Source organism: Panthera onca (genome assembly GCF_046562875.1).
Source record: "Panthera onca isolate mPanOnc1 chromosome E1 unlocalized genomic scaffold, mPanOnc1 haplotype 2 h2.Chr16_ul_2, whole genome shotgun sequence".
Classification (NCBI taxonomy): Eukaryota; Metazoa; Chordata; class Mammalia; order Carnivora; family Felidae; genus Panthera; species Panthera onca.
The window spans coordinates 421360-434477 of record NW_027675816.1 but is presented as its reverse complement, the minus strand read 5'-3'; the positions used below and the strand labels follow the sequence as shown (position 1 = coordinate 434477).

Here is a 13118-nt window from a genome sequence, read left to right as displayed (position 1 = left end):
TACAGATATACCCTGATTTATTTAATCATTTTCAAGGAGTTCAACATTTAGATTGCGTTTAAGTTTTTCTATGTGAATAATGTTGCAGTGAACTTCCCCCCCCCAGCATTCCTTGCTATTTTTTTCAGGAAAGAAGTCCAAAAGTGGAATCGCTGGGTCAAAACATGAAGTTGTTTAAGTCTCGATAACAATTACACAGCCAAATTGTATTCTGAGTAGACTGTACAAACGAACATTCCCATCAACCAAGTGAAAACAGTGCTTACTTCATCATCTGGTAAGCTCTTTTTAATGTGTTTTGTTTGCTGATTTGATAACCACCAAAAAAAGGATCTCATGTTGGTTTCATTTTTATTTCTTCGATTACTTGTTTTTTCCCAAATGTTTACTAGTATTTGTATTTCATCTACTACATCTATTCATGTCTTTCTGCTGACTTTCAAGTCAAAGATGCAAAACTGTTTTGCCAGAAACTATAAGGTTGCTTAAATGGATTCCTCATAACGTGAAAAAAGGATGAAATAGCAAAAAGCTTTTTATCTACCATTGTTTATACCTACAGAAGGAATGTTGGAGCTGATAATAATGAGACTTTATCCCTCCACCCCTACCGACCTGAGAATATGCATTATTTTCCCAAGATCTGCATTATGCCTGTGAATAAAACAAAGTCCCTGCCCACATGGCACTCAATTATTAAAGGATTACAACCATATATAGATTCACACATTAACACAGAGACATGTTTTATATACATACGCACATATTTATGTTTTATCTTTTTATATGTGTTTTTTATACACACATATATGTTTCATATATTTTTTATGATATGCATGGGGAATGTGTGGGAGAGGGGCTAGAAGAAAACCGCTCTAATTTGCTAGTAAGTGTATTCAGGAGACAAGGTTGTGATTTTAAGTGATCTAGAGAAAATACTAATTTCAGAGGGCAAAACTCAACTTTTTTTTTTTTTTTTAAATACAAAACTGACAATTAGGAAGAAGGTTTAATTGAGATCATGGTAACTGTTCAGGGGAGGTTCATCCAGCTCAATTGTGGTGATCCAATAAATAAATTGCTACTGTAAGTGATGTTGACTGATTGGTTTTTATTTTTTAATTTCTTTTAATGTTTATTTATTTTTGAGAGAAAGAGAAAGAGAGAGAGACAGAGCGCAAGTGGGGGAGGGGCAGAGAGAGAAGGAGGCACAGAATCCAAAGCAGGCTTCAGGCTCTGAGCGGTGGGCCCAGAGCCTGATGTGGGGCTCAAACCCATGAACTGTGAGATCGTGACCTGAGCCGAAGTCGGCAGCTCAAGCTCAACCGACTGAGCCACCCAGGCGCCCCGGGGGCTTTTTGTTAATAGAAAAGATCACATGTCAATAGAAGGTTATTTGTACAGCATGGAAAGTACAGAGTGCTCCTGGGAGAAACAAAGATCATTCCACCCTGAGAAACATTTTATTTGGAGATAGCTTTCCTTCTCTAAGTTAGACTTTAAGATTAGTTAACAGCGTTACCAGTAGTATAGTATTCTTGGTAGTGGTGGTTAGTTATCTGCTGCGTAATTGCTGGATCTGGTACCAAATGTGTCAGGTACTGTGTGATAATTATCTCATCTAATTCTCACATGAAAACATTTAAGTTCAGAGAGTCTAAATGTCACATAATATACCCACACCGCCTTCCCCCAAGTATCACTAAACTTATCCCTCTATTCTTTTTTTATTATTATTTATTTATGCCCAACATGGGGCTCAAACTCATGACCCTAAGATCAAGTGTCACATGCTCTACCTACTGAGCCAGCCAGGCGCCCCCTTAGCCCTCTATTCTGGTCACACTTCTGCTCAAGAGATGTCTTCTCCCTCTCTTGAAAACCCCTGCTGTACCTGTTCCTTGCCCTAGAAACAGCCCTCCAGAAAATTAATCCTTAGGAAAAACCTTAAGACACACCTTCGCTTTTTCTCTACAGCCTTCCTGAGAACCGCCAGATAGCCAGTATTGCCAAGCCCAGTGAGCTGCAGTTTGTGGGCCTCTAGTGTCTTAAGATTTCGGGCAACTCAGCCTTCCCAGCAGACTCTGACTCCCTTTTCTCAAAATGCATGAAAGCTCATAAGACCAATATCTGGGGCGCCTGGGTGGCACAGTCGAGTAAGTGTCAGACTCTTAATCTCAGCTCAGGTCATGATCTCACAGTTCGTGAGTTCAAACCCCCTGTAGGGATCTGCACTGATGCTGCGGAGCCTGCTTGGGATTCTGTCTCTCCTTCTCTCTGCCCCTCTCCTGCTTGTGCACGCACTCCCGCTCTCTCTCTCTCTCAAAAAAATAAAAATAAAAAATAAATAAATAAATAATAAAACTTAAAAAAAAAAAAAAAAGACCAATCTCTGAATAATTTCTTTTCAAAGAGGTGCAAGCAGCTCTTCAGACCCACAATATTAATATGCAGGGTTAGGCAGCCCGGCAAGCGCTTTGGGGCTTGCACTGAAGGATCAGCTGGTTTCCATAGCAACGTTCATTCCCTTCCATGGAGGATTCTATCATCACTCCTGCCCACTCAGACTTTCCAGAACAAATTGATTTTTGTGACTATAGGTGTTTGTCCTTGATCCTCCAAAGAGAAAAGACCTATTCATAAACAAACAAACAAAACAAAACAAACAAAACAAAACAAAACCCAGAAAGCAAAAACAAACAAACAAACAAAAAGCCCAACAACAAAAAATCTGACTGCAGCTAGAATGCTGCATTGCATCAGCTAGTCTTCCTTTCTTTAAAAATTCCACATCCTTTCCTCATTTTGCTCCGTCCCCTGGCCTTATCCATCATTTTGGAAAATAGGTTTCTCTGACAGAAAACAAACAGATGGCAACTCCATTTTCCTAAAACTGGCAATGATGGGGCTGTAAAATGCAATATTCAGCAAGGCTCCCTTAAGCTTAGGGCATGGGTGGCTGACCTGTGGGTTATGATTGGAGGGGCAAGAATAAGGATTATTATCCACATATAGAGAGATGTCACAATTTTTGAAATTTCGCCAGTAGCAATTTGTTTCCTTAGGGAAGGCATCGCTCTCCCAGCAATATTCTCTTAAATTGCATATACTTCTGGGAGGAATGATATATTAGGTTACTAATGCTGGAAGAACTTGGGAAAGAGAGGAGGGGGTGCAGAGGGAAGGGTATAAAAGGGCCTCTGGAGACCGCTTTTATTTGCTTTACAATGATATCTCCTACAAGAGGGGTGGGCAGGTCCTTGTCACTCACATACACACGGCCACTGGAGGATGCTGACATCTACAATGCAGTGACGAATTCACTGCATAGCACTGTTTTCTGAAACACCTGCATGCAGTCTTATTGCAAGATCATTGAAACCCACGCCTTAAAGTGACTAAAACACCTTTCTCTTGCCCCCCATCATTCGTTTAACCCTAGAGTTTCCGCAAGCAAAAGGTAGTTTCATTCTGGGTAACATGGCAAGTGCCAAAAAGCTGCACTGCTTTATTAAATAAACAAGATGACACTGAATCAGTTCACTTCTATGTTGTTTACTATTGCCCTCATTCTTCAAAACATGGAAGAAATTTTTCCCCCAGTTAAATTGTTACGACTGTTAAACCAAAATGTCTATGTAACCAGGTCAGGGTTCTCCAGAGAAACAGACTCAATGGATATATATTGAGATTAAATATATAATATGTATCCATATAAAATAAAAAGATTTATTGGCTCATGCAGTTGTGGAAGCTTAAGGAGTCCAATAATTTGATAAGGGAGGCTGGCAAGCTGGAGATTCAGGAAAGAGTTGCAGTTCAAGTCTAAAGGCAGCGTGCTGGAACCAAGACGATGTGATATTGCTGATGAATTCAAAAGGCAGTCTGCTGGAAAATTTCTTGTTGCTCCAAAAAGATCAGCCTTTTAGTCAATTCAGGCCTTTGGCTGGTTAGATGCGGCCCACCCACATTATGGAGAGCAATCTACTTTACTCAAAATCCATGGGTTTAAATGTAAATCTCATCTAAAAATATCCTCGTGGAAAAACATGCTGCATAATGTTTGACCAAGTATCTGGGCACTGTGACCCAGCCAAACTGATACATAAAATTGGCCATCACACTGAGTCACCCAGTAGCTATGTTCAACAAGAACTGATCTTGATCAAATCCTTACTACCCACCTCCCACTATTCACTGCTATTTATCCTAGATACTGCTATATCCAATTCCTTACTAGGTCATTATCTTTTGCACTCTCATTTGAGGTACCTAATACCCCTTTCCTCTCTGGCTCTATCCCTAGTCTCACCTCATCCACCTCCTGGTCCCCCTAAAACACCCTCCAGCCCTTAGAAAATGATGTCAGTCATTTATACTTTAGGATAAATTTAGGGATGCCAAGCTGGCTCAGTCACTAGGGCACGTGACTTCTGATCTCAGGGTCATGAGTTCAAGCCCCATGTTGGGCATTTTTAAAAAGAAGGTTAAATTTATTTTATTTATTATTATTTTTAAACTTTTTAAACATTTATTTACTTCTGAGAAAGAGAGGGAGACAGAGACAGAACATGAGCAGGGAAGGGGCAGAGACAGACAGAAACACAGAATTCAAAGCAGGCTCTAGGCTCTGAGCCATCAGCACAAAGCCCGATGTGGGGCTTGAACTCACAAGCCATGAGATCATGACCTGAGCTGAAGTCAGATACTTAACTGACTGAGCCACCCAGGCGGCCCAAAAGAAGGATAAATTTAAATCATTGTTAGCTGTCTTACCTATTTTCTCATTGTAAAAGGAAAGCTTGTTAAAAAGGTTTTAGGATTAACGAAGAGCTGAGGGAAGTATTTTTTTTTTGAGGGAGGGAAAGAAAAAGGAAAGTGACCACACACACACAAATGAAGACAAAGGGGAACAGCCAGATTTTGCCTAAGACAGAAGCCAGATAAACTCCAGGGGTCTAAATAATTCAGGAATGGTCTTTTCAAGGTGACACCATTGCAGTAAATCCACTGTTTTCTTTCTTCCTCAGGATAGTCAAGATTGCAGTTGCTCGGGGAGAGACCGCATCTGACAGATGGAGCTTGGGTTCTGTGCTCCCTCCTGGGCCAGGGGATGGCAGGGCACTTTGTCTGACAATATTTCCAAGCTGCATGAGCTGGAAGAACTGTGACTAGGAAAGGGGGACACAGATTTGGGGCAGCAAAATATTTATTGTCTATTGACTATCTCTGTAAGGATTGCTCAAAGGTGTTGCAGAATCAGCTCCACTAGATCTAAGATAACCTTGAATATCAGAGCAAGGCACAGACAGGAAGCACAGACACGGAGACAGCTTGGAGCAAGGTCTCAGAATCCTTCTGCTCCAGCTGGATACTAAGCACCTTAAGGACAAGAGCTCATGTTACCGGAGAGATTCTTTGTTACACCGACCTGCAGGATTGTGCACGTGACTCTGATACCACTTGTGAGATGCTACATAGGACTGCTTATCACGGGTATACATGCTCTAAGCAGACACATTGGAACCCAACAAGGAGGCCTATCTTTCCTAGGTGGAAAGTGTTCCTCCTTGTTGGACACATTAAAGACATTTTCCCTTGCAATCTATTTTACTTAGTAACAAACCAGCAGTATAAATATATTTGTGTTACTCTCTGGCCTTGAAAATCACAGGAGGTCATTGGACTGGGAAACACTGTCATCTTCTGGATCCGTTTGGTAAATCTTTTTGATGGATCGAGTCCAATTCAAAGTATCAAAAAATGTAAGACACAACCATGAAGCACATCTAATTATACCTCTCACTTTGCGAAGACAGTAAGGAAACTGGGGCTCAGAGAGGTTAAGGGATATGGCAAGTGAGTTGGCAGAGAAAGAACAGGGACAAGAACCCAAGCCTCCAGTCTCCCCAGTTCATTCTGATTATTTATGTAGTTTTTGCACGTTAATAGATCAGAGTTCAACTAGTTGTCTTCCCTGATAAACTCTGACTCACTGATGATCTAGCTAACATCTGATTTGTTCAATAAAGCAGGATGGTTCTCAGGTACAGTGTGAGAGTTTATAAAACTGATCTTTTTACTTCTGTCCCTGGCCTGCCTTCAGGTCACTTACTCATTTTTATTCTCAATTTTAAACCACTAAGCAAGCCCAGCTCTTCTAATTTTTTTCCTTGGCTCATGTTGGAAAAACTATTTTTTTTCCTAATCATCTGTGAGAAATGAAAGATAACAAATTCTGTTGTTTCTCCTTGTCTTGTGTAAATATGGAGAAAATTTAAGCTGGCAGGGGCAATAAAAGCATCAAGAAAACTGTTGGGCAGAATCTCAACCTTCTTGCATAGCGCTGCTGCTGTTACTATTATTTATCCTATTATTGTCCCCTAGTCGTCTTTTTTTTTTTTTTTAATTCTTTCTAAGCAGGCTCCATGCCCAATGTGGGGCTTGAACTCACGACCCCGAGATCGAGTCACACACGCTATTGGCTGAGCCTCTAGGCGCCCCTATTATCCTCTATTCTGAGATTCCAGTGAGGAAATAGTATAGTAGGTACATCGAGGTAAAAAATGGATGAGTTTACGGCATATTTCACTCAAATTCTACCCTAGGGTCTAAAGTGAAACAACCCTGGGGAATGACAAAGATTGCTAAAAACACTACCTTTATAAATAAATATACTTAATAGTGAAGTTAAAAATATAGAAAATAAAGTTCTAGAAACAATCACAATTCACTTTCAAATTTGATGAAAATACTGCGTTTTCCAGGCTACACATAAGCTAAATATAAAGGCCAACGCTGATAATCTCCAGGAGCTAGGTAAACAAGCTCGCCTACAGAGAAAAGCTTGAATTAAGAACTTGAATTCAGAACCAACTGTACCCGTGTCGGGCGCTCTTAAGCACATTTTCACAATTCAGTGGGTCTGGAAGCAGAAAGGCCGTTCCTGGGCAAGCGGCAACGGGCAAAGAGAAACAAGGCTAAGTAATTAAAGCATCAAAGGCCTTGCTACAAAGTCCAGCGCAAACGGCCAGATGGGACAAGATTCGCAAAAGAAGCCTTCGCGAAGTCGCCCGGGGACAGGCACTCGAAAAAACCGAGTCACTGCACCCACCTCTCGCGCTCAAGATGGCGTCACCGCCCCGCCCTCCCCAGGCGGCCCCCGAGCTCGCACGCGCCGTGCGGGGCGGGGACGCCAGGGACGTGGCCGGGCGCGCGCGCGGCCTCAAGGCGGCTGCGCGCCTGCGCGAGGGCGGGTGGCGGGCGCGCGCGCGCGCGCGGCGGGGGCGGGCTTTACTGAGCGCCCAGCTGCAGTCGCCGAGCCGGACGTGTCCGCGAAGATGGCGGGCCGGGTGAGTGCCGGCCCCGGAGCTACGGCTCGAGGCGGGGGTGCCGGGCTCGCGGGTACTCCGAGGTCCAGCCGGCTCCAGGGGAGGGGGAGTGAGTCCGAGCGAATGGGGAATTGGAGGGGGCGGCAAGCCGGAGAAGGGCATGCGGGTGAGAAGTGGGAGCGGTGGCAGGGGATTAGCCCTCCTCGGAAACTCCATCCCTCTAAGGAAGCTCTAGGGGAGGTGACCCCCCTCACTACCCACCCCGGTCTCCTGGGTCTCCCTTAATTCTCCCTTCCCATCCCTTGGGGCTTGTTACCCGCGTCCCCCAAGGCAACCGCAGGGTTGTGGCCGTCCCAGCCCCGTCGGACCGGCTCTGGGGGTTTCTCCGCACCCCCTTGCGAGGGCTTATTAGGTGCAGCCGCTGAAATAACTGCGGGGGATCCGTCTGCTGCGTTGGGGCGAGGGCTTTGGGAAGGAACATTAGGGACCCATTTCTGCTTCAGAGTGAAAGGTCTTAGGAGAGGAGGAGGGGGTGCAAATGACTTTTAGTGTTAAACCCCAGCCATCTAGGGGACCTGTCACTGTTGGGTCAGGCAGGAATGTCTTTAGCTTGGAATAGGGATGCATTGGGGGTGTCGCGGCTTGTTTTTATGAATGACAGTCGCTTTGAATGCAGCAGAATATGTGGTAGTTTCAGGGTTTTAAATTTTACTTCCTCCTTGAGCCTCCTAAGATCGCGGTGTAGTATGGGTTTGGCAAGGGGAGATAGGGCTGGTTCTGTGCTGTACTGCAGAGTGCGTTGAGCTGAAAAGCCCTCTGAGGGATGGATCCTGCCCAGAGATGACACTGGTCCTCAACCTGGGGACATTAACTGCATCACTGGGGATAAGGATGTGCTTGACTGATTTATTTATCCCGGAATATTTGAACAAGTTTGCATAGATTTATGCATGCATACAAATGTCCAATCTAAAAGAAATTGTAAATCGTGAGATTATGGAGTGAGAAGAGACCTTAAAGGTCATTTAATTTGACCTCTTCCTCTTCCTTTTTCCCATAGTCTCTCCTTTTATCTATCCACCCGTGCTTCAGATTCTCTTTTCCCACCTAAGACATCCCACTCCTGTGTATTCACCTGTTCCCTCAACATGCTTAAGCTTCTCCCATCTTAAGACAAACCCTCCCTTCACCCCCACAGCTGTCCCGTTGTCTCTTCCCACTTTTCAGCCAGAAATTTTGATAGAGTTGTGTACATTTATTGTCTCCCATTTGTTTACCACTTTCTTACCCCTCAGCCCGCCCACTGCAGTCTGATTTCTGGCCCTATCACTCTACTGAAATGTGTCCCTAAACTTAATTGACATTTTCAGTTCTTTGTCCGACTTGCTGTCTCCACAGCATTTGCCATCGTTGACCATTGCCTCCTTCATGGAAAACGCTCTTCCCATGGCTTCTGTGCAGCCTTGCTCCGGTTTTTACTCAGACCTCTCTTTTGCAGACTCACCCTCCTCTACCCTGTTATTCAATGCAGATATTCCTCAAGGCTGTCTTCTCACTCCGTTTTCTCTTCAGGCATTCTCTTCACCTACCCTCTCTATGCCCACGATGCTCAGTATTTTACTCCAGGTCCAGACTTATCCTTTAAGTTCCAGATCAATATGCCGGACTGCCTATTTAAAACCAAGGCATCTCAAAGTCTACTGTTCAAATCTAAACCCACCTAATTAGTACTTTCTCTAGTATTTCAGTGAATACTATTTCACTGAAATTAGTATTTCAGTGAATGGCACCACCTTCCGTGCACTTATATAAGCTGGAAACCAGGGTGGGGTGGGGTGGGGTGGTGATGGTGGCGGTCATGGTCATCCTTCATACCGCCTCTCTCCCCCCCACATCGTCTGCCCCGCCGTAAAATTCATCACTGAGTTCTGTTCTGCGCCCCGTGCGCCCCCCCACCCCAGCCCCTTACAAAAAAGGGTATTATTAGGGCCAAAGAATCTGTCTTGGGCATTGCTGCTTTAAACTATACCCAAAGAAGCCACTGGAATGGTCATGTGGGTTCCATCATTTTAACATATCCTAAAAATCTCTTCAATCTGTCCGCCTCTCTACATCTTCATTTCCACTTCATTTCCCCAAACTACCATCATTTGTGGTCTGGACTACTTTGGAAAGCTCACTAGAGGTCTCTTTACAACATTTTCCACATTGATTATTTCCTCCCGTGCCTGTTGCTGCTTAAACCCCTACCTCAGTAGCATCGAGTTACTTTTGGGAGAAAATAAAATCCGAACTGGGCCTTTAAGGCCCTTTGTGGTTCCACTCCTGCTTCTCTGTACTCATTCTCTTACTCTCTCTGCTCAGGTTATATAAGAATTCAGTTCCTTGAACTTTAGTAGTTTTTCTTACCACAAGGTCTTTGCATGTGCTGTTTCCTTTCTTTGTAATGTTCTGTTCCCAACCATTTACCTCCTACTCATAGATCACTCATGTACTCGAGAGAAGTGTGTTCTGATCCCACACAAGTCAGGATCCTTTGTTACATGCTCTTGAACAACTGTATGCCTTTCGTTAGAGATTTAATGGTGATTTACAATTTTTTTTAATGTTTATTTATTTTTTGAGAGAGAGAGACAGAGCACGAGCGGGGAAGGGGCAGAGAGAGGGAGACGCAGAATCTGAAGCAGGCTCCAGGCTCCAGGCTCCGAGCTGTCAGCACAGAGCCCGATGCAAGGCTGAAAGCCATGAAACCGTGATATCGTGACCTGAGCTGAAGTCAGACGCTTAACCTACTGAGCCATCCAGTCGCCCCAGCTGTTTGTCATTTTAAATATGTTGATGTGATTATTTGCCTTTACTATTTATCTTCCATGAAAGAAGAGGCCATGTTAGTTTTTTACCATCATCATCTGTGCTTTGCACACTGCCTGGGACCTAGGAGCTCAATACATTTTTGTTTATTTATTTTTTAATTTATTTTTTAATGTTTATTTATTACTGAGAGAGAGAGACAGCATGAGCATAGGCGGGGTAGAGAGAGGGGGAGACACAGAATCAGAAGCAGACTCCAGGCTCTGAGCTGTTAGCACAGGGCCTGATGCGGGGCTCGAACCCACAAACCATGAGATCATGACCTGAGCCGAAGTCAGAGGCTTAACTGACTGAGCCACCTAGGCGCCCCACATTTTTGTTTAAATTGAGCCTAGGGGTGCCAGGTGGCTCAGTCGGTTAAGCCTCTGACTTCGGCTCAGGTCATGATCTCATGGTTTCTGAGTTCGAGCCCTGCGTCGGGCTCTGCTGACAGCTCAGAGCCTGGAGCCTGCTTCAGATTCTGTGTCTCTTCTCTCTGCCCCTACCCCACTCACTCTCTGTCTCATAAATAATTGTTAAAAAAAAAAAATTAAAACGAGTCTCATCTAGCCTGGGTGGCTCAGTCGGGTAAGTGTCTGAACTCTTGGTTTCGGCTCTGATCATGAGCCAAAACTCACAGTTTGTGAATTCAAGCCCCCTGTCGAGCTCCACGCTGACAGCAGGGATCCTGCTTGGGATTCTCTCTCTCCCTCTTTCTCTGGCGCTTCCTGCCACCCCCTGCACATGTGCACTCTCTCCTCTCCCCCCCCCCCCCCAAAATAAATAAATAAATTTAGAATGAATTTAACCTAATCTGTGTGTGAATACTCTACCAATAGAGAGTGCAGACCATCAAAAAGGAAGTCTTTATAGCACTATTAAATACCTTTTTGAAACCAGAGGAATTTATGCTTAAAATGGGTGGATTTTTTCAAGTATTTAAATGAAGGTGCAGAGGCATAAGGTGAAAGTATATTATTGTGGTGTTGAAAATTCTTGAATTGGCAGAACAGTGAACCCTTAGAAACCTCTGCATTGGCCATGCACTAGACACTTGCTATAATGCAGTTCTTAAGGATCTGTACTCTGGGTATTGTATCTCAGGTAAAAATCTCTCTCTCGCTCTCTCTCTGAGGCTTTTTACTTATTTTTTTAAAGATTTATTTCTTTAAATAATCTCTACACCCAATGTGGGGCTTGAATTCACAACCCCGAGATCAAGAGTCACTTATTCTACTGACTGAGCCAGTCAGGCGTACCAGTAAAAATCTCTTTATGAGATTCTTTTTCATACTTTAATATTAGTACCCTTGAATGGGCTCTGAGGTCTACATTATACTACCTTCAGTTTCCTAGTGATTTAATCTTATAATTTCCAACTTTTTATGGTGGAAACTAAATATTCCCTTCATGACTATAACTGTTTCTAGAAGTTCTATGCACTCAAACGAGTATAATTTATATACATTTTAAGAGATTTCAAGCATGCTGAAAAATAACATATATATCCATATGCTCACCTTCCAGATTTAAGTGGTAACATATTGTGATATTTGTTTCAGAACTTGAAATTTTAGAAATAAAACATTGCAGATCGAATTGAATCCCTTTTGATTCTCCTTTGGATTCCACTACCCTTTTCCAGAAATAACCACTCTCCTAAAGTTGGTATAGATCCTTTCTGTGCACATTTATGTATGTTTGTGCCCATAAGTAATATATTTTGTGTTTTACTCTGTGTGTATGGTGTCATACTGTATCTTTCCTTCTGCAACCTGCATTTTTAAAATTTAAAATGGCATTTGAAATTTAGTCATGTTGGTATATAGAGAGCCAGTTAATTCTGTTGACTACGTAGTATTCTATTTTGTGAATATACCAAAATTATCTGTTTTATTATCTGAGGATAATTTAAGTGGCTTCTAATTTTTTTCTGGAGTGCACATTCTTTTATATGTCTCCTTACATACATATGTAAGAATTTCTTTAGGATATATGTCTAGAGACATGGACATTGCTACGTAGAATTGCTGGGTGATGAGTTACCTTTGTCTTTACCTGGTTATACCAGTTTGCAGTCTTGCCAGCAGTATACGAGTGCCTGTTACTCATGTCCTTTCCAGCACTTAACATTGCAGACATTTTAGTTTTTACAATATGATGGATGTAAACAATCTTATTTGCATTTTTTTCCTAACGTCTCGTGAGATTGAGCAGTTTTCATACTGGTCATTGGGATTTCCTCTTTTGTGAATCACCTTTGCCCATTTTTACTGTTGGGCCATTAGCAATTTTTAAAAAATCGATTTGTAGAGTTTTCCTTTTGTAGGGACTAAGTTATGCTTTGGAATCTAATTCTTTTTTTTTTTTTTTTTAAACGTTTATTTATTTTTGAGAGACAGCAGGGGAGGGGCAGAGAGAGAGGGAGACACGGAATCTGAAGCAGTCTCCAGGCTCTGAGCTGTCAGCACAGAGCCTGTCATGGGGCTTGAACTCACGAACTGTGAGATCATGACCTGGGCCGAAGTCAGAGGCTTAACTGACTGAGCCACCCAGGTGCCCCTCTTTTTTTTTTTTTTTTTTTTTTTTTTAATGTTCATTTATTTTTGAGAGAGAGAGAGAGCATGTGAGCTTGCATGAGTGGGGGGGGGGGGGTGGGCAGAGAGAGAGGGAGACGGATCCCAAGCAGGCTTTGTGCTGACAGTAGAGAACCTGACGTGGGGTGGGGGTCTGGAACCCAGGAACCCCGAGATCATGACTTCAGCAGAAGTCAGAACCTTAACTGAGTCACCCAGGCACCCCTGGAATTTATTTAGTTGCAAATAGCTTCTCCCAGACAGTAGTGATCTTTTCCCAGTTATAGAGTTTGTTTGTTTGTTTATTATGTACATATGTTTATTTTGAGAGAGAGGGAGAGAGCGAGCACAAGTGGGGGAG

At 43.1% G+C, this 13118-nt stretch overlaps 1 protein-coding gene across 2 annotated transcripts in view; it reads left to right on the top strand.

Annotated features, from left to right (window-relative positions):
* The first annotated feature begins 7019 nt into the window (after positions 1–7019).
* NSF (N-ethylmaleimide sensitive factor, vesicle fusing ATPase) overlaps positions 7020–13118 on the top strand; it is a 143546-nt gene continuing 137447 nt past the window's right edge. For both annotated transcript variants that reach the window (XM_060645794.2, XM_060645793.2), the window contains exon 1: positions 7020–7352. In XM_060645794.2, coding sequence (XP_060501777.2) covers positions 7035–7352 — 318 coding nt within the window. In that variant the 5' untranslated portion in view covers positions 7020–7034. The remainder of the gene's footprint in view (positions 7353–13118) is intronic.